The sequence below is a fragment of the Patella vulgata genome, chromosome 1, assembly GCF_932274485.2.
Source record: "Patella vulgata chromosome 1, xgPatVulg1.2, whole genome shotgun sequence".
NCBI classification, from domain to species: domain Eukaryota; kingdom Metazoa; phylum Mollusca; class Gastropoda; family Patellidae; genus Patella; species Patella vulgata.
Genome location: NC_065879.2, coordinates 74855803 through 74883307, shown reverse-complemented (window position 1 = coordinate 74883307; position 27505 = coordinate 74855803). Strand labels below are relative to the sequence as shown.

At 36.9% G+C, this 27505-nt stretch overlaps 2 protein-coding genes across 2 annotated transcripts; both read right to left on the bottom strand.

The window, feature by feature from the left end:
- Window positions 1–240: 240 nt before the first annotated feature.
- On the bottom strand, window positions 241–14326 carry LOC126808700 (solute carrier organic anion transporter family member 2A1). The gene is made up of 11 exons (XM_050533622.2): window positions 14230–14326; window positions 10564–10821; window positions 9258–9698; window positions 7165–7251; window positions 6032–6235; window positions 5366–5530; window positions 4872–5055; window positions 4117–4249; window positions 3115–3269; window positions 1615–1679; window positions 241–925 (listed from the first exon to the last, which is right to left on the bottom strand). Exons 2-11 carry the CDS (start codon window positions 10814–10816, stop codon window positions 339–341), a joined length of 2274 nt encoding a protein of 757 aa, XP_050389579.2. The 5' UTR covers window positions 10817–10821; window positions 14230–14326; the 3' UTR covers window positions 241–338.
- A 3812-nt stretch (window positions 14327–18138) lies between these two features.
- Window positions 18139–22086, bottom strand: LOC126808699 (toll-like receptor 7). The gene has a single exon (XM_050533621.2). The coding sequence runs from the start codon at window positions 21921–21923 to the stop codon at window positions 19509–19511; it is 2415 nt and encodes an 804-aa protein (XP_050389578.2). The 5' UTR covers window positions 21924–22086; the 3' UTR covers window positions 18139–19508.
- Between the last annotated feature and the right edge of the window lie 5419 nt (window positions 22087–27505).

The window sequence follows — 27505 nt, the reverse complement described above, 5'->3', positions numbered from 1 at the left end:
TCAATCGCTGAAATCTCGGTTCTGAGTGGATCAATTTGACAGAAATTTTCAGCAAATTCCCTTTAGATTATCTAGTTTTTAACTATTATAGTGAGAATTGTCAGCTCTGTATCTAATCTCCCATAATGTATCTTTAAATTATTATTTTGTATATTTTTTTTGTTTTTAAAATAACAACTACTTTCGCGTAAAATTAGATTTCTTAAAAATCAACATATTTATTTATAAACATCAGCAAATTTAACAGCAAACAAGTTTATCTAAAAACATCAATATGTTTCTTAAAATATCAAATTTAATTAGTATCGTAATCTAGCTGTTGACAATTTTTTGCCATTTTATTTTTCAAGTTGATTTTGGGAATTTTGTGCTTGATCAACCTGTTGACGAGATGCATCTTCTGAAAGTATCATGCCGCCACCCTGTATATCTTGGGCTAACTGGTCACCTTTTTCCTCTTCGGCACCGTTTAAGGTTCCATTTTTATTATCATTATTTTGATTTTCTGAATCAAACATCCTACCATTTTGATTTTCTGGATCATGCATTCTACCTTCTGGATCGTTAACTCCGTGATTTGACTTTTCACGGCTAATATGTTCTCCATTTTTATTGTTTTCTGCATATTCTTTTCTGTCCTTTTGATTATTTTCTTTCATCTCCTTTTCACCATTTTGTTTACCTTCCATGTGTTTATCTACTTCTGGTTTTGTGTTCATGTGTTCGTGATTTCTAGACACAAATACCGTTATACACATTAGAATTACAGAAACCAGATCAACACCAATAACAAAACCATGAAATTTATACCGGAACATATTGATATCATACAATGTGCATGCCCCTCGTTCACCACACCGTGAATCCCAAACGAGACATATAGAATCTATAATTTTACCATAGACTAACGGCCCTAGCAACCAACCTGCATAAAAAAATAAAGATAAAAAAGAAATTAGGTTGAACGTCCTACTTTTCTGTACCAACCGGGCTAATGAAGACAGACATACACCACGCAGTATGCTATGAGGGAAATCTTGGCCGGACAGTGGCAAATTCGAAATTCAACTGCCAAGAGATTGTTAACGTGTATGCCAACTTGTAGACAGAACTATGGATCTTCTTCCCATCCGAATGACTAGACAACGTCTCTTGTCCTGCACAGCTGACAAGGGGAATTCACGCTGGAAAATTCCGGGTAACTTTCTCAAATTCCGGCTCGCCCGAACCAGAGTGCCAGCACCTTACGCACTGACAAACAGTATAGAACAAAGGAATTAAATGAAGCATGTCTCGTTTCAATAGTGATAATATCCTGTCTGCATTAGCCCGGTGGGACGTTAAACCCCATTTCCAATAACCCTCTTGCGCATGGTTCGTTGAAATTCGATTATTTTTTTTTCGCAGCCAGATGTCATCTTTCCAATCAGCTCTACATAATTAGTTGAAATTAGATTTTCTTTGCAGCCAATATGATAGCTTCAATCTCCGCGTATGATAATCAAGTGATTATTAGGAACGGAAATAACCAGAAGGCGAATACTACTGGTGTTAGACGTATTTTGAAGATAAGCCTACTTTGGGAAATTGACGAGTATTCTAGACATAACTTACCAAATAACGAACTGAAAAAACTGATGAGAGCTGTGCCAAGTGGTTTCTGCTCTTCTGTGACACACCTGGGGATTGAACAAAGTGATATATTGCACTTAAAGGGCCAATCCTGATAATATTTTGGAGAATAAAACTGCTTAATTTTGTGTTAAAATCCCTTAAAATCCTCGAGCTTAGAGCCGAGCAACTAACTCAATAATATGTGATACGTTTTCAAACAACTTAAACCTGTCAGTCTTCATCTGCAAATGGAGACCGGTGTCCAAAGCTGTATATGCGGTGTCTGGATAAAACCAGACTTATATTTTATAAAAATAATGTATCGGTGAAATGTACCGTTCGTTATCAGGTACAGCACATGGATCATTCACTGTATAGACCTCTAAAGGAATGGGAATCGATTATCAGGTCACCCAACGAAAAAATTGATCCGAAATCTTAAAAGGGTTACGTGTCCGGATAAGCAGTTTTGACGTCCAAACGACTCAATATTTTGAGCTGAAATTTTGAGACAAGGTAATTACACCACTCCTCTATACTTTGGCGATTAAATTTCATACGTACCCGGACTTTAATTTTTGAGACGCTGATCAAATCGGGATAGTCCCTTTAAACATACATTTTTGCAGGACTTTCTTTGTGCTGCAAATGTTATATAAACTATTTTTTAAGCATGTAATACTATTAACACGAGAAGCCTATAATCAACCCTTCGGGCCATCAGATGACTGTGATTTTAGGCAGATTAGAACGCTTCGATCATTTAATGATTAATTTAAAAATGGAAACACCAGATTAAGTCTCGAATAACAATAATATTCCTTACGATAATAAACAATAAATGCCACATATTGTCAAAACTCCAAACATTGATAATTTCGCTCGAAATAAAGACATTTGAATGAAATTTTTAGTATTTTCATTTTGCATTATCTACGTTAAACTATTATAGCAAGAACGGTCAGCTTTTTTATCTAAATCATACATAATGTATCTTTAATATTGTATCTCGCAACAGGAAATCACGAAAGCGTAGATCCGTATTGTCACTGTTACGAGCATAGATACCGTCTTTCACGACAAAAAATGAACAGGATTTAACATTACCTCAACACAACAGTTTTGGGGTTAACATAGGTTAATTTTGTTACGTGTGAAATTCAAGGAGGATAATTTTGACCGGGCTTTTCATTAATCGAATTTCAACCGTTAAGCTTTAATTTGTGCCAATCAACACTTTCTTTGTCAGCCTGCCGGCTCAACTCAGTGTTCCACTCGCCACAGATCGGGATTTGAACTCTGGCTGAGCTACATCAAATGTTTTGCTTTATGTTACCTTTGTCATGTGTGTAATATGTCTTAGCGACCGAGTAAGGGTATTGATTGTAGGACCAGATTTGACTGCGGTAATGCTGCGGTAAAGTTGTATGTCTAGTCATTCATTAGATATGAGAATATCAACTATCCACTTTGTCTTGAAAGTAGCGCAAACCCTCTCACCTGATCATTGTGATATACTTAGGTATAATACAAGTCGTTCCAATTAATGCAACAATGGCACTTAATATCACATAAGGATATAAATAAGGACAGTCTGTAGTACAGAACCCCGCTGTAGCCCTGCCTGACGTAATGCATGTACAATTCATGTAGGTCTGAAATGAGAAGAAGGGCGCAAAGTCTGTTATCTAAAATAAACATAACAATAAGTTGAAATAACAAAGGGCTTTTTATCTTAAATAAAACTACTTCGAACCATCCTACCAAAAATGAAGCGTCTTCATAACGTTTGCATAAACTATGAAAAACTTACATTTTTGAAATCACCGTCGTTAAAATCGGACTCGTATTGTCGACTTGTCTGTTTAATACATAACACGTATCACGTGTTGGACGAAACCATTTCAGCGGGAACTTAATTTTATTCACAGTGAAAATATCAATTATTATACGGGGTTTTAAACTGATTTCACGATGAAAATGGAGCTGAACGACAGAAGGTTCAGAGTGTATTGCCAATTTGATTTTATTCTTTCGTGCTAAAGATAACCGTTTTCGTAACATTTATCATCGTGTCTATTAGGTGGGTATACCACATTCGGTAATTGTTAGCACAACGTTATACGAGGAAAAGTAACTACCCACAGGCTGTATAGAAAGAGCCAATTTATATGTGTACATGATGAACGGAATTGGACACTTTTTGGATTGAAATATTCACAATATTGTAGATTGTAAGGGATCAATACATCAAATGCCGCTCAGAGTCGTACTTCCAAGTTTATAGCCACATGTATAGTTATGTTTGTACGGATATTTGAATGTTATTGTCAGGTCTTTGTGAAATATTATTCCTAACATCCCCCGCGAAGCACCTACACATGTATTGAAAATGTATTAATTTTGCAATTTTTATTAAAATTACTTTGTTTTCCTCCTAGTTCTACACTTTCCAGAAGGCCAAGGAAAGAGTCGGGGCTTTCAAAAGTAATTAGAACTTACATTTCCATCACTACTAGGACATCCAGCATGACATGGCGAGTAAAAGTTCTGCTGATCATCACTACAAATGGGGAAGAACTCTTCATCTTTACATTGACAGTTGTCATAGCAGCTGGAATTCTGTAATGGTGAACTGAAAATAACAGAGTCTTCATTTAAAACTTGAATTACTAATTCAGACAAACTTTCTCGTAAGTAAACATCGTGGGCTATAACGATCTCTCCGGGTAATCAATAGAAAGATGCATTATGTAAGATTTAAAAAAAAGGGATGGCCATTCGTGCTTTAATAGTTATATGACTACTAATAAATTGTTGTTTAAATAAATTGTTTTTGTTTTTATATGACTATGAGTGGTCTCCGTTTTGGTCCGAGTGACCTTTTGTTTTTGGTCTGACTGGTCTTGGTCCGAGTGGTCTTTGGTCCGAGTGGTAAATGTTAGTAAATAATAATTTATATAACATTTGTAGCCAAAAAAAGACCTGCAGTTTTTACATAATGCACCTTAAACAAACAAGATATCAGTCTTGATATGTCTGTAAACGTGGATACGATTCAGATCTACTTGACGTTATTTAATTTACAATCAAAGCAATACATTGGAAATTCAAAAATGTTACAGTTTAAGAGAATACAATAAGATAGCCTATTTGAGACCGTAGTACAGCTGGAAATACGTGAGGTACTGCCCGGACGTAATTACAGTATCTAGTCCGCTTACCAATAAATCGGGGGCAATTATAATAACTCTTACCCGGGCATGTTGACTATTTCCGGTTGATCACAACCAAACACGAATCCGAGGCATTTTAAGCCCAACAAGATGAAACTGACTATAATGACGTATTTCAAATTTCCCACTGGTGTAAACTTAAATCTTTTTGTTAACCAGCCTCCGAAAAACGTCCCTATAGAAGCTGTTGTCAAACTTAAACTAGCTGAAAAATCAAAACTCATTGAAAAAGAATTGAAAGCAATATATTAGTACATCGGGTCAATTCAGTCCACGTTGACTCATTCCGACTTTCAGTACTCGAAGGTTACCTGGTAGGGACGCGTGTCATGTTCGGGTCAGGGCATGCTTACTTCTTTTGGTAGACCAGATGCAACTTCTCGCTATTTTGGGTAGCTATACATGTTATTAATCTTTGGTAACTGACGGCGTTGGTGTAAATATCTTTTTCAAACATTGGATTTGAAGTACTCTGGAACCAGACAAAATGAAGTTAATTTTTCTCCGTTACTTACCAATAGTAATATTTGTCTGCCAGGCTGTTAAGCTAAATTGATTTTCTACGTATTTAGGTAAAAACGATCTGGACCCCGCTACAGCGAACATGTGTAGACAGGATGTAATCTGTAACATCACAAATATAGGATTCGCCATAATCTTGATCAGTAAGTGACAAAATCCTGTTGAGAGAAAGAAGGGAACGGGATTTAACGCCCACTCAACACAAATTATTTCATTTTAATACAATAATATTAGCAGCGTGTGCCAAACTACGCAATTAAGCAGACAAAGATACTGAACTCGCAATACTGAACGGGCTCACGGTGGGATAATATCTATAATGACTGTTCTTTCTAGAACGCATGACACCACTATTAATTAGCATTTGAAACCCTAAATTGAATAACCGATACAAATTACCATTTGAGAAGCTACCAATCAATTTGCACTGGCTTTTGACATATTATGAAACATCAAGTTTCATCCCAGTTGCAAACATTAAAGTGGAGGTGACAAGGAAATGAAATGAAATGGGGTTTAAGATCCTAAAGTTCTTCACTATTCGGGCTATCGAAAACGTCAAATCAAAGAGAGAAGTAGGTCTTACTTCTCAAAATTATAGAACACACTAAATACAGAACAGAAGATCAAAACAAAACAACACTTTAAACTTAACTTACGTTTGACATTTTCTTTAAAATCACCCCAGTTCTTAAACCCCGGTCCAACGTCCGGTTTGTTCTCTGGTCTGGGTTTACGACCATTCAGATATTTAGGAAACAAAAATAGAGGCAGTGCCAGAATTATCGCTGCCACACCAAACACAACGAAACCTAACCACCATGCTCCTATCCACCTTGGGTGACGGGGACCGATATTTACATCTTAAATATGAAATAGAAACATTACAATAAGTTTAATTCTGCATTCAATCAATATCTTCACAATCTGTCGGTTCTCTTTTAATGCTTAGTAAAACGCGCGTAAATGCAATGACACGCCATTATTACTTTGTTAATAATCAAAATTAAGAGAGCAAAAAGCAGTGTTACGAGCGTAAATTATTCAATTAAGGTTGTATTCTTTGCATTGTCTACTAAGAAGTATCCCTCTTTATAAATAAATTAGAAGTGCTTTTTGGCATTGTACTATATTCATTTACGGTAGTTTTGTTTGTATTGTCTACTAACTAAGAAGTATCCCTCTTTGTAAATAAATTAGAAGTGCTTTGACATTGTACTAATATAATATTACTTCACTATTGGGTACTATTGTTTTGATACCTTCCCATTCAGGAAACCCACTTACAATTTACTCGATTTTGCCCTCGGATCCCTTTGTCCATTTACTACGTACAGTATTTGTAGTAGAAGTATGTATTATAAGTATTGGATAATATCGATGTAGACTACATAACAGTGATCTGACAAGTTAACGACAAAGTAATGATTTTCCTGATTCAAGTCTATAGACAATCTGATAACATGGACTAAACAGATGCGTGTTAACGTGTGAAAATGATTACATCTAGCACAGAAGATCCCGCGAATTATAATGACATTCATTAAGAATCATCATGAATATTGCAATTAATGACATCTGATAAAGATGATATCTAAATCTCATTCTATGTGCATGTACGATATGAATATAGGACCCGTAATGCATGAAGTTATCTATTCAATCCTGAAGGAAGGATAATTGCGGAATTGGATTTACTGTGAACGATATAATATATATATATATATATATATATATATATATATATATATATATATGTGTGTATTTTTGTAGGGTGTGCTGCGTTACTCACCATCTAAGGTAACATATATTTTAGTAAAAACTCCGCCAAGTGTGAAAGCCACAGCCGGTCCAAATATAGATAGACTTATTACGATACCTGAAGCAAAACAAAGGTAAACACAGTTCAGTAATTCTATTTAGAACACGAACACGAACTATTTCAGCTGGGCAATGACATATTTTCGATTATTTTAGAATTGTAATAGTGACATAGCAAAGGATCGAAACTCTCGATCACATCCAACCCCACCTTCAAGTAAATATAAACCCTATACTAAACTATTAAATTTGGAGTAGATGGAAAGTGGACACCCGATCAAAGAAACATTTCAATTAAAAATGATATCAGATGTTTAAGATAACTAGACACTAGCTAGTCCGCGACAATAACAATGGTACTTTTATATTTGTTGTCCTAATCTGCTCATCTTTAGGAGCCACGGTGCCCCAGTAAGGTACTGCCTCACTAACCAGTGGTGCAGATGGGAGGACTGACAATGAACGGCGTCTAGTAGTTCGGATAAGACGAAAACCCGAGGTCCTACGTACACGTGTGCAAACAAAAGTACACTGTATGGCGTCTGCCCGTTTTGTGCAGAAAAGAAGGACATTAAATCATATTTCACTTCATTCCTCTTCAGTATTAATTGATATTAATATTCAAAGTCTCGATAATGAACAAAGCTATCATGAAAGTAGCGAAATCCGCCAGAGATTCAGGGGCAACTCTATTCTGATGAAAACGCTTAGACGGCATCGGAATGATTACTAAGTTAATGGTATAACTTGGATAATTCGTAGGAGACTAAGTATAAACATGAGACATTTCCTGTATTTGCAATGCATCTTTGGTGATGACCGAGACCCATGAAATAAGTCTACTGATAATGATAGTCTACCAATAACAAATTACATTGATCGCTTTATTTTCATTTTACAACGAGTTGTTGGGCGACTATTAATTACCGAATTGACCGCATTGTTTTATATTGCTGGGGTGTCAACTAATAATAGTTTCTTCGGCGACATACCAATTTGACCGAGTTGTTTTACATTGAAGGGATGTCTCAAAGCAAATAATAGTCCGTAAGGCGACGGTTAGGTATAGAATTGACGGGTTGTTGTACATTGAGTGGGTTGGCCGAATGATTTGCACATGCGTGCTGTATCAACTAATAATAGTTTCTTCGGCGACATACCGATTTGACCGAGTTGTTTTACATTGAAGGGATGTCTCAAAGCAAATAATAGTCCGTAAGGCGACGGTTAGGTATAGAATTGACGGGTTGTTTTACATTGAGTGGGTTGGATGGCCGAATAATTTGCACATGCGTGCTGTATCATAAGGCCTGTCATTGAGTCAACCGGCGTGGTTTCAGTTTCCCTGTTGTAAGTGACAAGGAGTAGGGTCGCGTGTCCAACCTCGTGGATTTTCTCCGGGTCGACGGTTTCCTGCCACTGCTAAAAGACCCTACGCGCAAGCGAATTATTGAAATAAAATTGAACCATGTGTTTGTCCCAAAATGACCCAGGGGTAACTCAATTTCAACAAATAATAATCCGGGAGGCGACTGTTTTGTATAGATTTGACCGGGTTGATTTACATTGAAGGGATGTCTCAATGTCAAATTATAATATAGTGCGTATGGCGACTGTAAGGTGCCGAATTGTCCGGGATGTTTTGCTGCGAAAAATTAATGTTCCAGGCTATACCTCGATCTATTCCAATACAAACTGTCCCGTGTTACAGTTGGAATTCTAAAAAAAAGACACTGTCCGAGCAAACTTCCCCGATCTCATACTGGGGGTACGTTAAACCCCCATTTCTATTTCGCAGAAATGCGCATCTTCATGTGGTTGGCGTGCCTGGATAGCCATGTCTACATACTTGCCTCACTTGAGTTAGGTATCTGCCGTTCAGTAGATCTGTCGATCACCCGAAGCCCCGGACAAGTTATTTGGGCCACTTAGTGAGATTTTGACTTAATTTGTAGACTGCCCCGCCCCTCCCCCTTTATTTATGGGTACCCTGTGAAGTGTATTCTACATTGTGTTGAGTAAAGTTGGGATTAAGTAATGAAGTCATGATAAATACATGCTTACCTAAAAGAAATCCCGTCTTTGCTTTCTCGGTATTATTATCCATGTAGCATACGATGAAGGTATGTTTTGGTCCCTTAGCGAACCCTTGTAGTATCATTCCAATTACAATTATCCACAATGATGTTCTAGCCTTAGTTCCACTGATTCCAAAACTTGGTGGGACGTCAATGCCTGAACTATCAACAGAACATTCTGTTTGGTTGTTGGTGGTACACATTTGACCAGTCGGCATTCTTCTTACAGAGGTAACGTCGTCATTTCTGATTGTTAGGATTGAATCAACACCGAATAGGAAGTGAGGTATGCTACACGTGATACCGGAAATACCGAATAATATAACAGCCATCGACAGCCATCTTGGAATGTGCACTTTGGGTGCTAGGTAACCAACAAATAAAGTACTAACCAGGAAACCTATATCGTTAGCCGCCAGGATGAGACCTTCAAATATAAATATTTTACTTTGACTGTTCGGATAGCTTTTAATGTGTATCTATAGTATTTTATAAAAGAAATGAAATGAAATGAAATGGGGTTTAACGTTTTGCTCCTATGCTGGGCTAATGAAGACGGGCATACGCCATACAGTGTGCTATGAGGGAAATTTTGCCCGGGCAGCGGCACTATCGCCTACTCTTATATCGAATTGCAACTGCCAAGGGATTTTTTACGTGCATTCCAATGTATACACGGGACCTCGGTTTTTCGTCTCATCCGAAGGACTAGACAGCTGTCCTTGCCAGGCCCTCCGTCCTGCATCACTGACAAGGGGGAACCACGCCGGAAAATCTGGATGAACTTTCTCGGCCAATGCAGGGATCGAACAGCCGACCTTCAGGCTAGCGAGCCAGCGTCTTACCCACTTAGCCACGTGATACCCTATTCTATAAAAGACGAAACAACCTAAATTGATTATGCATATAGGGTTGATGTTATTGACGAAACTTTCGTTCGTATTAATACTCTGTCTAGATTTTCCATTCAAATTGATCACTCCATCTAGAGATCTGTTACCATTTGGGGCCCTAGTAACAAACATCAAAACCCGAACAATTGGCGACAGACTAAGAGAACAAATGATTCAGTTACCAGTGGGTGGATTATTTGTGCTTGACAACGCAAACAGCGGAAATTATTATGCGCACAAATTTAGGCCATAAAAATATATGCTGGTTCACAATATTTCTATATATTAACCCAATGTCTCGGTTGGTTTAGCAAGAAATAGAAAACAATAAAAAAAACCACATAGCTTTAGTCAAATAAAATACGTACGTAGACATTAAGTAATTGTCTTAATCCCTACCTGTTTCCGAGCTGCTGAAACCAAATTGTCTTTCAAGTGTAGTAACTTGTGAATTGACATAAACTATAAGAGTTGAGGTGAGAAGAGAACAAATTGAAAAAACACCGGTAAAGACAGGTAGAGTAGCCAAGGGGCGTAAACAAGCCGGTTTACATATTCCTACGCCACAGCCCACATCACCATAGTCACACTCATCTTTCTCAACCGATGTGATAAACTTCTCTTTTTCAGATCCTGCCTTTTTCTCCGCCATATTATCTAATAAGAAAATTTTTTAAAAATATATATACGATTGATTAGGCACATGTTCGTATATATTTCAAAATTCAAACATTTGGACTTATAATGTACGTAGAAACTGTTATGCACGCACAATTTTGCATAGAATGAGAGAGGGGTGTAATGGTCACTAAGCAAAAACTATGTCATTTCGGAACTACGTATGATTCAATTTCATTTTAATCGCGTGTGCGTAATAGTAATCACAGTGAGAGGAAAGCGGAAGACCCGGAGAAAACCCACGAGGTTGGACAGGCGACCCTATTCTGCACGTTAGACAGATAAAGATTGCAGTTTGAAATCAATACAAACCAGTCAGAATCTATTATAATGTTAACGTTCAATATAAAGCAGCAAATGTATACCGACATATGGATATCAAATATTAATTGCCAATGTGCCGCGTTGCAATAAAAAGCCGAGTTTTCGATAATCATTTTTCAAGGTATTTTGCTTATAAAATCGTTGATTATCATTGGATGTTAATAAAACTGCCGGCATTGTATGCCCAGTGTCACTTAGATCATATCAATGTTTACACGTGACCTCGTTTTTTCGTCTCATCCGAATGACTAGACAGCTGTCCTTGTCAGGCCCTCAGTCCTGCATCACTGACAAGGGGGAACCACGCCTGAAAATCTGGGTGAACTTTCTCGGCCAATGCAGGGATCGAACATCCGACCTCCAGGCTAGCGAGCCAGCGTCTTACCCACTTAGCCACCGTGACCGCCAGGGAGCGAGTACATCCATATCAATTTCAGAGAGCTAGTCAGTCCATATTGATTTCTAAAGATATATATGAGTTATCGTAGCCTACATTATGCTAACAAAACACGTGAGCGACGGACGGGCGGACACACAGAGTGACGGCAATGCATCTACATTAAAATTTGGGCATATAAAAATGGACACTTTCAATATCTAAAATATAATGATATTAAAACAAAATTCGGAAATATTGTGCGTAAAATAATAAAAATATGAATTGTTTTATTTATTAATATTTGAAATTTGCTAAATCCGATTTTGTGTCCTAGATAAATTATTTACTGTCCCATTTGTATGAAACAAAGTTTATGTGGTGTAAAATCATAGAGGTTATTTATATGACATTAAAGATACATTATGCAGGAGCTAAATCTGCCTATTGCACGTCTTTCGTTAGGCCTGATATGTTATCTTAATCATTAATTAGACATTAATTAACTTAGCCAGACCATAATCAACTCTCGATGTCATCGTTAGCCTGCGATATTTACTGGATTTGAAACAGATCGGCTGCTCAACGCTCATTGATGATTACGTCAAAAAATGGATGTTCGAGGCACTTTTTTTTTATCGTACCGACTTTAGTAATGATGATCGAGGCTAGGCCTAAAATTCAATCACTATATTCTCGGTTCACAGTCGATCAATTTGACTGAAATTCCTTTTATATTATCTAGTTTTCTAACTATTATAATGATAACTGCCAGCTCTTTATCAAATCTTCCATAATGTATCTTTCATAAAGTTACGCCCAGATTTGTTTTTTCTTTTAAAAGTTCGCTGTTGTTTTTATGCTAAAATGATTTCAGGGTGAAAAGGTTTAAACAAAATTGATTGTCTTTTTAAAATGCATTGTTAAATGCGAAATCGTAGTTAGGAAACATTGCTGACATGGTCAAAGGGAGACTACTATGTCTATTCTTCAATTACAAACGATACAATGGAAAACCGCTTCTGAATGATTATTTAATAGAATAATTCTATATCGAACAATTGCAGAGAGATTGAGAGATGGGGTTCAGCGCCCACTCGACACAAACTAAGTTCGGGACGGCCATATGGTAAAATTATCTCCCTCTCTCTCACTCCCGATTGCGCGTAACTTAGTTAAAGCTGAACTCTGATTACAAAACTACAGAAATAATTAAATAAAAAAATTAACACATTAAATAATCGCCATACTTGTTTTCAAGCTGTAGAACAATCATGGCGATTGTACGGCGTACAAAAACAGAGCAAGGCCACGCCCACATCCAGTGCATGCCTTATCAACCACACTGTCCACATCCGGCTAGCAATATTTCAGTTGACTATTTAATTATTTCTGTAGTTTTGTAATCGGAGTTCAGCTTTAAGCTTAGTTATAGAGTTAAATCACAAACTGGTTTGTAACAGAACATTATCAGTGTTGAATATCAAATTAGTATCTATGTACTATTATTAAATTTATCGGTACTCCTATCAGTTAGAACATGTTTTTACATAAAACACAAAAAACAATATTATATTAGATTTACAATTGTTATATGTAAAGTTTACAAATATTGCTGGATATTCATATAGAGAGGATACTGTCTTCTTTTTTTTTGGGGGGGGGGGGCAGTGAGTAAGATCCTGGAGGTCGCGGGTTCGCTCCCGGTGTTGGCCGAGAAAGTTCAATGGGATTTTCCGGCGTTGTTCCCCCTTGTCATTGGAGCAGGACGGGGGCTTGACAAGGACAGTTGTCTAGTCGTTCGTATGAGACAGGAATCCGAGCTCCCGTGTACACATGGGCATGCTCGTAAAAGGTCCCTTGGAGGTTGGCATTCTATATAAGGGTAGGCATTAGCGCTGCCATCCGGGCAAAATTACCCTCATCCCATACTGTATGACGTTAAATCCCATTTCATTCCATTTCCTATTTTGGGGTGATTTATTTTACATCAGCAACTTAGTATCAAATTTTAATTTTCGATTTGACAATGCTGTTATACAGAGACCATTCAGTTTAGATTTTATGGAACGTTTAGTCTGTTTTGAAAATCTGTACACCACTCAGAGCTTTCTAAATTTGGATCCGGGTTTCTCTGCAACCTGCTTATATAGGTTATGTCGTAAGTTGTGTTTAAATAAAGACTAACGCATACTAGGTAACACGAAAAAATACAGCTAAGTGGCAGACCCAATACATAATGTAGCCTATTATACAGCATGAAACAGTCGCTCATAAGTCCGAGATGGGTCATGCAAGGTTTACATCGGTGATACACTCCGTAGATATAAATTTGTTTTGGTTTTATATATTTTTTTATTATTTATTTTTTTTTTTTTAATAAATACCTTTTGATCACACGCAGTTTTATTACCTGAATAGAGGTTACCATTGATAAAAATAACAGTGATTTAGGATGTTTTGAACTAGGGACCTACTTGGAGAATATATTGCTGTAAATAAATATATAAATATATATTTTTAATATTTAATTCCCGCAAAACGTTTACATCTGGTGGGAAACCAACCAATACATTTTTTTACACCAGCCATTTTACAGCCGCAATAATGGACCGCATAGAAGCATAGTTACGCGTCTTGCTTTTTCAAATATATATTGTATATATATATATCAATTGGTTACTTACTTTCCTGTTTTCAATAGTGAGTATACTCTTCTGTAATCTGTCTCAACAAAGCACGAAACGGGCAAACTAAATATATACTTCGTGTCTTGCATATATCTCTCGTATGATAATACCCCAGTCCAGTTCGTTGTTTATCTTTTGGATTCAAATTAGTCGCATTTATGGACTAAATCTAATTTGAATATACGTCTCATTATATGAATATGTATATACATGAGTGTGTACATGAATATAAGATAGACCGTGCGTAAATGGCTGTTCTCGGGCATGTTTAAGTGAAGGTGGGGGAGGGGTGGGGAGTTACATTATTTTATTTCAATAACAGGCGACCATACTCCTTATTTGCGTGAATCAAATGGGGTTGAACGTCTCGTCTGCCAAGAGATATTATACGTGAACGTCATAATACACGGGACCTCGGTTTTATCGTCCCGTCCGAACGATAGCACTATTTAATAAGGTAGCATCCAGTTTATATAACAGGCGCCTGTAACGTGGAAAAAAAGAAACGCATAGTGACATTTCGTCGTCTGTATACCCTAGTCTACCGTCGCCTCGTTGCAACAGGAACCGCGACTCGTCGCTGAACCAAACTGTTCTCGAGCGTTGCTGTGGCCATACCCTGTGTGTCTGAACCCATTGAAGTCGGATTTGACGGTGTCGGCGTATTTCAAAACAACAGCTCTAACGGACGTCTGGCTCGTAATCCGGTTTCACGTAGGCGTCTATGGACTGTCTGGTCTGAGATTCTACGCCATCCAAGAATTGCTGATGTAGTAGAGGTCGCTGTTGTGAACTGTTTCCGCAAATGACGAAACCAGATGTGACAATCCAGGGCAGATCGGGCCACTCTTATTTGGCCTGAGCTTGGTAGACAATCGGGCCTACGATGTCGTTTAAAAAGTATCCACGTGACACTCTTTAATTATCCACGTGACTTGATTGTCTACCTAGCGAAAATTAGTGAGTATTGCACCTGGTTGACGAAATCTAGAGTAGCGAACTTTGATCCCAATTATTTAATTCCAACCCGTTTCTCACCTTGGTATTATTATATCTATACTGAAAGAGAATCGATTTCAGACGAGTTATTTGCTCCTGAGTTAGAAACTGGGATCAGACCAGTTATTTGATAATCTCGCTTACGAACATGGACGTAACAGACTTTAGACATATACTTAGGCATAGCTTGATGTTATTTTTGAAATATTTTCCACGTTACAGGCGCCTGTGGTTTATATCTCTAATCTATAATGCGTGTTATACATTTTGTGCAACAATCATCGACGTGTGAACACGTGGACACTCAGTGTAGTTCCTGTTAAATTTCACTTTTCCCTCTTTTATTTTATCTGGACATTTTGTCTAGAATCGTAGAAGTAGGTTTAAATTTACATTTTCTGAAGTGTTTCTACTTTGTTTTACTGCAAAGTTGCATTAGCTCTAAATAATTTTTTAACATCATAAATACATTCTCCAAATGTCTTAGTGACATGTCCCTTGAAAGATAAACATGGTCACACGACATGACCCTTTACAGATTAACATGTACATAAAGTTTTGTAATACTGTACAATTGATCGTGTGTTATCTTGACAGTGGATGACGTAGCCCGATGGCCCAATCCCCCCCTGCCTGTATACACACTGGCGTATAGGTAAAAAACACCTTGATAGTTGGAATTCGAAATAACAATAGGCTGTAGCGCCGCTCTCCCGGCTAAATTTCTCTCATAACACATTGTATGGCATATGCCTGTCTTCAATAGCCCAGTCGGAACAGAATAGTAGGATGTTAAACCCCATTTCATTTACAGATATAGACAAAAGATTTCTGTCATTAAATCATACAAAATAAATTAAAGGGGAATTATGGAAGATTAGACAAAAAGCTGGCAGTTCTCACTATAATAGTTAAAAACTAGATAATGTAAAGGGAATATGCTGTAAATTTCAGTCCAATTGCTCCACCCTGAACCGAGATTTAGCGATTAAATTGTAGGCCTAGGCCTATCCTCGAACATCAGTACTAAAGTCTGTAAGATAAAAAAAACATAGTCTCGATTGTGCTAACTTTTCGGCCATCCCCTCCCCCCGGGATATTTTGAACCAGGGGACTGGTCCTCAAGCGTTACTTATCTTGTTAATGTTCTTTATCTTTTTTTGGACGTTTCTGAAATTTTACTTCCAATTCCACCAAGGGTGATAACGTAGACAAAGAAAAAAACGTTAGGTCTTCGTTTTTTATATTACGTCACATGATGGCTGTAATGGCGTCGTGTTCGGTTCCCATAGTCCATAATACAAAATGCTCGTACTTGTTTGGCGTCAAAAGATACACTGTCAAGTTGCCTAAAACATGCTGACTCAATGACACCAGCCCCGCCCCCACCCCACCCCCTCGCCGGCTAATAAGTCGGTCCAATGCAAATGTAATGGACCGTTTCCATGTAAGAGTTTCCGTGCGCGAGAAAATGAGTAGGTACCCCCCCCCCCCCCTCGACCCTCCCCACCCAGGCCCGGCTGCTCGCTACCACAGTGACTCTGGTCTGGACTAGTTAATAATCCACGATACATTTTCTAGTCATCTCGAGTACTATTCGCTAAAATTTATCTTATAATTAAGGCCAGAAAAAAATACATCACGTGAAGTCATCATGTTTATATTTTATAACTGTTAACAATGACACAGCTTTTGTATTTTAATAAAGAGAACTTGGCCTTGATATATATTGTTTCAGTTACTAATAAATTGTGGTACATGATAAATATTAATGAAGTTTGTTAGATAATATTGTATCAAGGTTACGGTTACCAATGGTATAGCCAGGATATTGCAGCAGAGAAAGAGAGGAAATTAGATGTAAGTAGAGGTCTAATTGGCAGAGAAATTGAACTCGTACATTTCCGACTAAATAAGTCGAGAAAACAGCTTCGATGAATCCATTATTATCTGTCAGAAAAAATAGCGTCGCCGTAAATTTCAGTGTTAAGTCATATCCCGCGTACTATTGAATTAATACCGTCTTTAATATACAAAACTCTACATAGATATTTTACATTTTAAGAACACCCTAAGGTATTTTGAAAACCATCAAAATCTACCAACAACTTTTTTCATATCCATGTTGAATCGTCTTTTGATGAGGATGGTAGAGTATCTAGATTTGTTTTCAGATCTGGATTACTATAATGACCAACACAATATCATCAGTAAGAAAGATTCCAAATACAAAGCTAGCACCGAGCGCAGAACAGATTAGACACTTGTTTAAAGGGGAGGGGTGGACCCTTGTTAATTGTTTCCGATAATATAATAGTTTCATCTTTAGGAAATGTTTCTACTACCTCACTTCCGTTCAATTTGTAGCAATATAGCCAAGGTCACTGACAATGTATAAAATTCTCGCTAGACAATTATGAACCAGTTTCCCACAAATGTTAAGGATATGATCGTGGGGTCACGAAATACTCCTTGTATCCGCACGCCACTTGATGTCCGCTCGACACAAACCAGGTCATTTCGGGACTAACATATGGTTCAATTATATTTCAATGATTCGCTTGAAATACGCGTTAAACCACTAGACCCCCTTTTTGCCAAAAAGGCAGGGACCATAACTCCAGATGTTGCTGTATGATACGCACCAAAACAAACTCAAATTAGATTTTTGTATCCTTAACATAATAACTTTCATCTGAATCATCGTCTGCGATGTTTGGGCCATAAACATATATATTTAAAATCGGATATATATATTGTAACCCCATCAGAGAACTTTGGTTAAGTTTCATCAAAACTGGACACAAATGTGACCTGTAAAGTGTCCACAAACAAATGTGAACGGACGTCCGCGTGGACAGGGGCTATGACTTAATACGTTCATATGGGATTATAAAACCATGTATATTCCTTGTGTTTAGATATAGTTTAATCATGTACTATATATATTATAAATAGAAGCACAATATTAAATGATAATCACTATTTAATTTTAACGTAAAGATGCATTATGTAAGATTCAGATAATGAGTTGGTTGTTCTTGCTATGATAGATTAAAAATAGATAATGCAAAATGACTACACTGCAAATTTCATTCAAATTACTTTATCCTGGGCGAAGTTATGACTGTTTGAACATGTATAGCGTAGATCGTTTATTATCGTAGCAACGGTACTTGACAATCGAGACTTGGTCAGTTTCGTTAAATTTTTTAACCTCACGAATGTTCAAATCCATTTAAATCCCTTTCGCCCGATGGTCTAAGAGAACTGATTTGTCATGTGCATTGGTGTCTAAATAATATTTTATACAAGATGCACAGCCAGAAAAAAAGACCTGCAATGGGCAGATTTAGTTCTTACATAATGCATCTTCAAGTATAACTAAAGCATAATATACAAGAAGCACAAGAGAAAAACAAGTATTAAATACAATATACTGAACACTGAAATAAAAAATAAATCAAATATATAGAGGATATTTGTCATTTTAGAGTGAATAACATATTTTATTTCATCGAGAAGCAAGAAAACTTATATTTTCACGAATGCGTAGCATGAGTGAAAATATAAACGTTTTCTTGCTTAGCGATGAAATAAAATATGTTATTCACGACAAAACGACAAATGTTCTATTTATTTTATGATTTTACAATCATTTTAGGTAAAAACAACTAGCCAGTCGAATAACACTTTTATTTCACTGATAAAATGCGGTATTCCACTACTGATCATAAAATAAAATGCTGTCATGCTTAATATCTCTCAAAAATAACATCATGGGTATTGTCGAGATGTTAGTCTGAATAACTTCATCGGAAGTCACACTGTATAATTCTTTAATTTCCAAAATAATATTCGTCATACATGTATTTTAAAATTAACAAAATTAACGGAATACTTTTTTAGATTGAGATTGTTACAGTGAACGTGACTAATACAAAATACATCAATAAAACTAGTCACTTAATTTTATAATTTTCAAAAATAATGTTAACTTGACAATAAAGCTTGTTTAATTTTATTTAATATGATTTTAATTGTATCGTTCCAAGTTTGTGGCTTTGTTTTTATTAATAATTAATTTGTATTTATTTTCGCCTAGTGGGAGAAAGTGGGGCGTGAGGGGGGGGGGGCTAACCATGACAATTTGAATAATGGAACGCTGTAGATGTTATTTTCGACTATTTCGGGCCCAGGAACCTCTTGATTGACCCTGCGCAGGCGATGGGTATCTGGTCTCTTTGACCCCCCCCCCCTAAGCGCTGCGCCTGCATCTATGCGCGTAGGTCATCTCTGTTAACTACAGTTTCGGTCAGTTTCAACCAAAATAATCGCTTGTGTTCTTCCTCTTCACACCACAATATATATTCATCCGCTTTAATTATTCTATAAATAGTTTTAGTAACGTTTATAGCATCAGGTTCCTGAAGCAGAATAACTATCATAAAATTAGTTTTTTCGTATAAATATCTCTCATACGCTAAACTAGCCTCAAATTCACAGAAATGATCTTGAACGTATGAATTGGAGATAAACAAAATGGCTTTTTTACTGGCATCCATATTATTCACAATTCCGTCCATTTTATTTCCGATTCCGTCTCGTTGTGGAATAAAAAGATTAAGACCCATCTCATTTTCTAATTTTGGAATAATTTCAGCAAGAATAAAATCGAGGTCATCTTCGCTACAACTTAAGAACAGGTCAAAATGATAGTTATCTCCCTTGTCATTAATTCGCTGGAAACGACGCCGCTGAAACTGTAGCATATATCCAACATATCTGATATTCCATCTATAACGGTACACAACAGCTCCAAACATAACAAACAAAACTAAACTCGATGTGGCCGCTATCAAACCGAACCCGACCTGTGATGTAAGAAAACAATATTTCCCAGTGACGTACGATATGGCTATCTGTTTCCCCTGCCACCTACTGGGCCATTTGCATAAATAATCCACCGGATAATACTCGAATTTATGGATTGTTTTGTCATAAAATTCCACCATACTTATGAACCACTGTAAGTCACAGGAACAAACAAATGGGTTCGCTGAAAGATCTATACTATTCAGACGTTCAATTAGAGTTTCTGGGAAAGAGGCTTGAGTAACTACCGATATGCGATTGATTGCTAAAGTAAGTGTCTTTAAGCTCGTTAAAGATTTAAAGTAATTTTCTGGCCAGCTGATTATTCTATTCTTAGCAACATTTAATAATTCCAATTTTGTCAATTGACTCGATATAACGCGTGGAAGAAATGCTATCCCAGTATTTTCAAGAATTAGCATTCTGAGATTTTTCAAAGGACCCAGAAGTGTATCAAAATCATCTTCGGTAAAAAAAGCAAAACTATTGCCTTGAACAAATAAAGTCTTTAGATTTGGACAAAATGAAAACAGTTTTAGATCAACCGCTACCCAATCAAGGGCCTGACTTTCAAAATAAAGTACCGAAAGGGAAGAACTGTTAAATGCCATGGGTTCTATAACAAACAATTCATTCTTTATGTGGGAGATATGAAGTTCTTGTAGAAATGGCAAATCGCTAAAAGTATTAGTTCTAACTCTGTCTATCGGGTTGGAATCAATTGAAAATTGCTTTAGTTGTTTCATACAGCTTATCATGGATGATTTCAATATCTCCACAAGATTTGAACTGAGATCTAACACTAATAAATTAGGATACATCGCTCTACCATTTACACATAAATTAGGAAATGACATTAATTTGTTCTTGCTGAAACTGAGCCTATTAAGGATATTGGAATACCATACATGTACATCAGTGAGACTGCTGAGCTCCAATTCAAGATAGCGAAGTTTTGGAATGAGTTGGAATGTCTTCGGATCATATGTCCTCAGTGTTGTTCCGTACAGTTTAAGTGTTTCAACCGAGCTATTTATTAAACCTGAAAATATATTCGATGGGAAAATGGATAGTGAAACCATGGTAATCTTTATTTCCTTGATCGATGTATCTGCAACTCCCAAGAAACATTTTCTAAATTCTTCTGATGAAATATTACGTTCATTGGCAATATAAAAAATCTGAATGGAATTCGAATGTCTAAACATATATGGTTGACACCGTTGCAAGGAATTGTTAGAAATGACCAATTCCTTTAAGATTAAACTGGTTAAATTAGAAAATGTAAACTCGTCGATAAGTGGAAGATAATTGTTCAAAAAGAAAAATGCGGTAGTACCGGGGGGTAATTCGGGAATATATGACAACTGGCGACCACCATCCAAACAATATACATACGTTCCTTTGCATAGACAGAATTTACGGATAACACATGGCCCCCAATCATCTCCTATTCTTATGTCTACCTTTAGATCCCCGCCATTTTGATTAACCAAGTTCCGTGATCGTCCAGTATTGAATACTTTATATGGTATGTTCCCGATATCGTTTGCTGTCACTTCTCTGAGATCAGAATAATATCCTCCATTATAGTCCTGATGCCGTTCTAGCTTATCCATGTTCCATTTTGTTTCCGCTTTCATTCCCAGTAGATTAATCTCATTTCTATACCGGCTGGATTTAATTTCGTTTTCATGTCCAATATGGCCATTGTTTGGGATCACATTTCTTGATTCTCGAACTTCTTGAGTTTGATTTCTATATACACTACCCAGAAAAATCAGCATATATATAGCTGAATGAGAAGAAGATTTCATTTTTTGTATGTACTCGTAATATCTATATTACACAAAAAGACAGACTTCTTATATCAACGTTAATTGATAAACTTTTGTTAATATTTTTGTTAAACCAATATTCTTCACAACTTGTTACATAATAATAAAATAATGATTCATAAGACAGACTTCTTATATCAACGTTAACTGGTAAACTTCCGTTAATATTTTTGTTAAACCGGGATTCTTCACAATTTGTTACATAATAATAAAATAATGATTCACCATATAAACTGACAACACAGGATGTAATAGTCTGTAATTAAGGAGATGTGGGATTACATTTCATTAAACATACATTATGCAAGAGCTAAATCTGTTTATTGCAGGTCTTTCTTTAGGCCTGAAATGTTATCTAAATTATTAATTAGACATTAATTAACTTATCCAGGCCATAATCAACTCTCGATGGCATTGCTAGCCTGTGATGTTTATTGGATTAGGTTAAGATTTGCAGTTCGATTTCCATTCATAATTAAATCAAAAAATGGATAATCGAGACTGTGTTTTTTATAATACCGACTTTAGTCATGATGATCGAGGCTAGCCCCAATATTCAATCGCTAAAATCTCGGTTCAGAGTGGATCAATTTGACTGAAAGTTTCAGCAAATTCCCTTTACATTATCTAGTTTTTAACTATTATAGAGAGAACTGTCAGCTCTTTATCTAATCTCCCATAATGTATCTTTAAAGGGATATTGATGATATTACATTTGTGTTTATGACGTAATTTGCCATTTTGATGGAAACAAAAGCTGACGCCGTGTAACAGTATGCACATCATTAATGGAAACTCAATATCAAAGCGGCTGAAGACAATAATTACTGTTATATAAAGTAAAGTATAGGTAATTATTTAAAAATTTAAATTTAAAAACCATGAATATATATCACGTGTAAATTAAAACATATGCGTATATCAAAACATGGCTCTTCGGAAATTATCTGTTAAAATATCAGAAGAGTTATCCCTTCGATTTAATTAATCAGCAAACTGTTAATTGGTCACTCACTATAGGTTCAATGAAAGTGGAAATCAAATCGAGACTAGACAATCGACATTACATGGATGTACGATATACGTAACCGAAAAGATGTTACTCCACAAAGACTCCCTTTAAGGCAATTAAATAGGAACACGATAATATCTCTAGTGTGTGCGAATGTCGGGGTACATCCTGTTGCCATTTAGTTAATATTGTTATTAATTTACACAACAAACCTCGCCCACCAGTCTTTGCTTAGAGCTAAAGCGTATTATATGATTGACATTTCTAAACTTATTCTTACAATCTTCGACATTTCTCGAATTAAACATTTGAAAACTATAATTCTCAAATTTCAATTATCCACAATGTTTTTAGTTTATTAAATCAATTAAATTTTTGATTTGATGAGAGAAATGTGCGTATCTATAACACAATTTTCTTTGTCTGTCAATTTATTTACAATGATTTGGGCACTTTATTTGTCAAAGGAATGTTCTTGGGTGGCCGAATGGTTAAACGCGTGCCATTGTGATAAGTGGTGTCCCGTATTTTAGTCCACTTTATTTTGCTGACTAGAAAAAAAAAGAAAAAAAATATTATATTCTTTTATTTATTTTACTTTATTCGTGAGTAGAAAAAAAATCATTTAGCCCTGTCTTTGCTTTAACTGTACGCTGAATCAACTAAAGTGAATGTAGAAAAATGGAGTCTGTCGATAAAAATAGGTCATTAGCGGGGTTCGCTCTCCGGGAAGTCCAAATACTAAATACACAGTTTATTATTTCGGTATCCCCCTTTCTGTTGTGGGAAATTTAATCCTGTGGTCAGTAATTACACATATTAATTAATCCAATTGGCCACGGTTATTTGCTGTTTCGTTCCGTCTTTAAAAAATGAGGGAACAGCCATTGGCATAATCAAAATGGCCGACGAAAATTGAATGTTTTTTGGATAGTTGAATTTCATTAGAGCCTAATGTGGTGACACACGAAATGTAATATATACAAGCATGCCTTATTTGGCATTACATTATTTCAAATTATACTGTCGCCGTGGCAGAAACGTAATCGTAACTAACGAGTCGTATAATATAGCGATTAGCGAGGATTCTCGAAAGAGATAACGGACACGGTCGACATTTCTTTCATTAGGCTACCGCCTTCAAAAAGTGAACAACGAGTCTTATGTAAAGCTCAATAAACTTGGAATTTCCATCAATGATTCGGTCATTCAGGTGCCTAAAAATAACAACAGGCCATCATGTAGCCTAGGCTACACGGTAAGAGTAAATTTGTTGGAAATTTGGTAATCCTTGGATGAGATTTGATGTGTATAGTCAGTACGGTACACATTTTAAACATTTCATTCAATAAGATATTTTAAAAGATCAAAGCTAAAAAAGGGTTTGCTCTCATTTAATTTTGTACTATAGCCTATGCTGTGATGTTTAACTAGTTTGTCAGAGAAGATTTTGTAAGAAAAACTTTATTAAAATAACCAATCCCTTATCAAATTGGATATCAATTACTTTACAAAAAATAAAGTAGAACATCCAAAAAAATGGACTAATGTAAAGCGAAGTAAGATTTTGTAAGTTATAATGCAGGCTATATGGTTTGCTGAGAAATAAAAATTTTACCTGTGTTTCAATTTTCCATCATACATTTTTGTCAAATAAAAATTCCAATTTTGCATGTGAATATGATAGCTATTAAATTTGTATATCCTATGTTTACAATTTTTTATGCTGCTGACATTTTATTGTTGTTCAAATGAGTTAGTGCATATTCCTTTGTTTTGAAAAAGCGGTGGACAAACTAGTCCAATCAATCGGTGCTGATATTCGCCTATAGTGTCCACTGTCATTCCGCCGAATATTCGCCCAAATCACACGTTTTGAGTATTCGGCCGAATTATATTCGCCTAGTGTGTCCGCTTCGCCGAAACAATCACAAGATTGTAGAATTCATTAGCCAATCACCAATCATATATCGAAAAGTCATGTGATTGTTTTAAGACCAAGGTGAGGCAATCGACTGGTGAATCGGGTGAAGGATTCGGCAAGTGTGACCACACATTGGGTCGAATTAATTTGGCTGTGATTTGGCACAGATTGATTCGGCCAAATGATTCGGCTGGTGTGTCCACCGCTAAAGAGAGAAGGGGGATTAATGGGGTTTACTGTCCAATAATTCGCTTGTACTTAAGGGTCTTTAGCAGTGAAGGAAACCGGAGGGCCCAGAGAAAACCCACGAGGTTGGACAGGCGACCCTACTCCTTGTCAGATTTAATTAAGTATGGAATCGAAACCATGTCACGTGACTCAAAGACAGACCTTGTGATTTCATGTGCACACGTTAACCACTAGACCATGCATCCAACCCCTGCACTGAAAAAAAGAGACACAAGCATAGAACCAAATGTTAGCTTGGAAGTGACCTGGTTTGTGTTGAGCGTACTATATACAAACACAGAATGTTCAGTGTGATATGAGGGAAATTTTACATTGACATATATCGTATGACCTACTCTTATATCAAATTACAACTGCCATGGGTTCTTTTACATGCACACACATGAGTACACAGGACCTCGAACTCTTTTACGTGCACACCAATGTGTACATGGCACCTCAATTTTGCCTTTGGTCCAAACTACACCAAATATAAACAAATTCTTGACAGGCCCCCCGTTCTACACCGCTGACAAAGAGAAACCATGTCAGAAAAAATCCTAATGAACTGTCTCGGGCAACTGGGAGCCTGGTCAGTGAGCCTGCATCTTACTCTTTAAGCCACAGCGTATTATAGCAACTGATATGAAATGAAATGGGGTTTAACGTCCTACATTTCTTCTCTGATTGGGCGAATGAAGACAAGAATATGCCATTCAGTTTCCTATGAGGGAAATGTTGCCCTGACATATCGAATTCCAATTGCCAAGGGTTCTTTTATGTGCACTGAATTACATTGCTTCTTGTCAGGCCCTCCGTGCGATGTCAGTATTTTTTTTTTGTGCCATCCGAACGACTACACAACTATTTTCTCCAGGTCCCCAGGTTTCCCCCCACTGCAAAAGACCCCTACAGGCAAGGCAAATAATTAAAAAAAATTGAACCATGTGCCCTGCTATGGCGTAGTTTGTACTGTCGAGTGGACATTAAACTCCATTTCTCTCTCTCCTTGACAGGCCCTATGTCCCGTACCACTGGCAAGGATTGAACACGGGACCACCTAGTTAGTGTGGCAGCGTCTCACTCACTGAGCCACATTGTCTCCTAATATCAAGCAAGAATTTTCTTTGATCTTTTTCAATAAAAGAATGGGAGCCATACTGGCTAAGTGGGTAAGACACTGGCTCGATAGCCTGGTGGTCGCGTGTTCGATCCCTGCATTGGCCGAGAAAGTTCATCGGAAATTTCCAACATGGTTTCCTCTTGTCAGTGGTACAGGACGGAGAGCTTGACAAGGACACTTGTCTAGTCGTTTGGATAGGAAGAAAAACCGAGGTCCCGTGTACACATTGGCGTGCACCATAGTACTGCTGCCCGGGCAAAATTTCCCTCATAGCATACTGCATGGTGGATGCCCGTCTTCATTAGCCCAGCTGGAGCACAACAGTAGGACGTTAAACCCCATTTCATTTCATTTCAATATAAGAACCAGAATTGTTTCAATTTCAGACAGGGGTCACGGTGGCTAAGTGGGTGAGACGCTGGTTTCGATCCCCGTTTCTACGTGACAAGGAGAGGGGTCGCCTGTTCAACCTCGTAGGTTGCATCCAAGTCCTCCAAACACCCCCACCCGCCCAGCTAAAGACCCCTATACAAGGGAATTATTGAAATTAAATTTAACCATGTTAGTCACGAAATGACTTAGTAAGTGTCGAATGGACACATATAGTTTTTACATCTAGTGTAGCCTACTTCTGAGCTTGAACTTAATGATTTAATACACCAAGCAAATCAAATCAGAAAATAAAACTATGTGTATATAAAGTGTATATTGCGTCAGTATAATACCGTAGATTTTATGTATTAATTGGGTTTCTGAATTTTGTTCTAAGAAAAAATGCTATGCGTATCGACAATCAAGGATGTGCTTAGAGTTTTACTGCTCTTGACGGTCCTCGAGTGTGCCCCACCACAAGCCAAAATTCAACTTCCATTTAACTAGAACTGCGTAAAAGCAGTACTGGTGTGTTTCAGTGCGTGAGGTCACGTCTGGTCATGTCAACAACAAAGTTACACCATGAACTATTGAATATAGTAACATTTAATACCTATTAAAGTGGAAAAACTTGTCATTTTGAACTTTTAATAAAACCGGAAGTTATACTTCAAGACCGCACTTTTAGATGTCAGTAGACGTCGGGGTCATCATATATGCAAAGGTCAAGCGTCATTGAGCGGCTAGATCACCTAAGAATTGTTGCCATTTGCAGTAGTTCAAAACAAACAAAAAATTTTTCGAAAATCGGAATCAAAATTGCGGCGGCATATCGATTTGAAGGTTTTTTTCTATGGCGGCCAAACGATTGAAAATGTTATCGAACAACGTCTCTGAAAATG

Bases quoted from the DNA above. Each gene is read 5' to 3' on its own strand.
- LOC126808700 (XM_050533622.2), bottom strand. From the start codon at position 10,816: ATGGCGGAGAAAAAGGCAGGATCTGAAAAAGAGAAGTTTATCACATCG. The intron at 7,252-9,257 runs GTAAGCATGTAT...GTTTTGCTTCAG, and splicing joins AAAGACGGGATTTCTTTTAG to GTATCGTAATAAGTCTATCT. The intron at 926-1,614 runs GTAAGTTATGTC...TTTTTTATGCAG, and splicing joins TTTTTTCAGTTCGTTATTTG to GTTGGTTGCTAGGGCCGTTA.
- LOC126808699 (XM_050533621.2), bottom strand. From the start codon at position 21,923: ATGAAATCTTCTTCTCATTCAGCTATATATATGCTGATTTTTCTGGGT.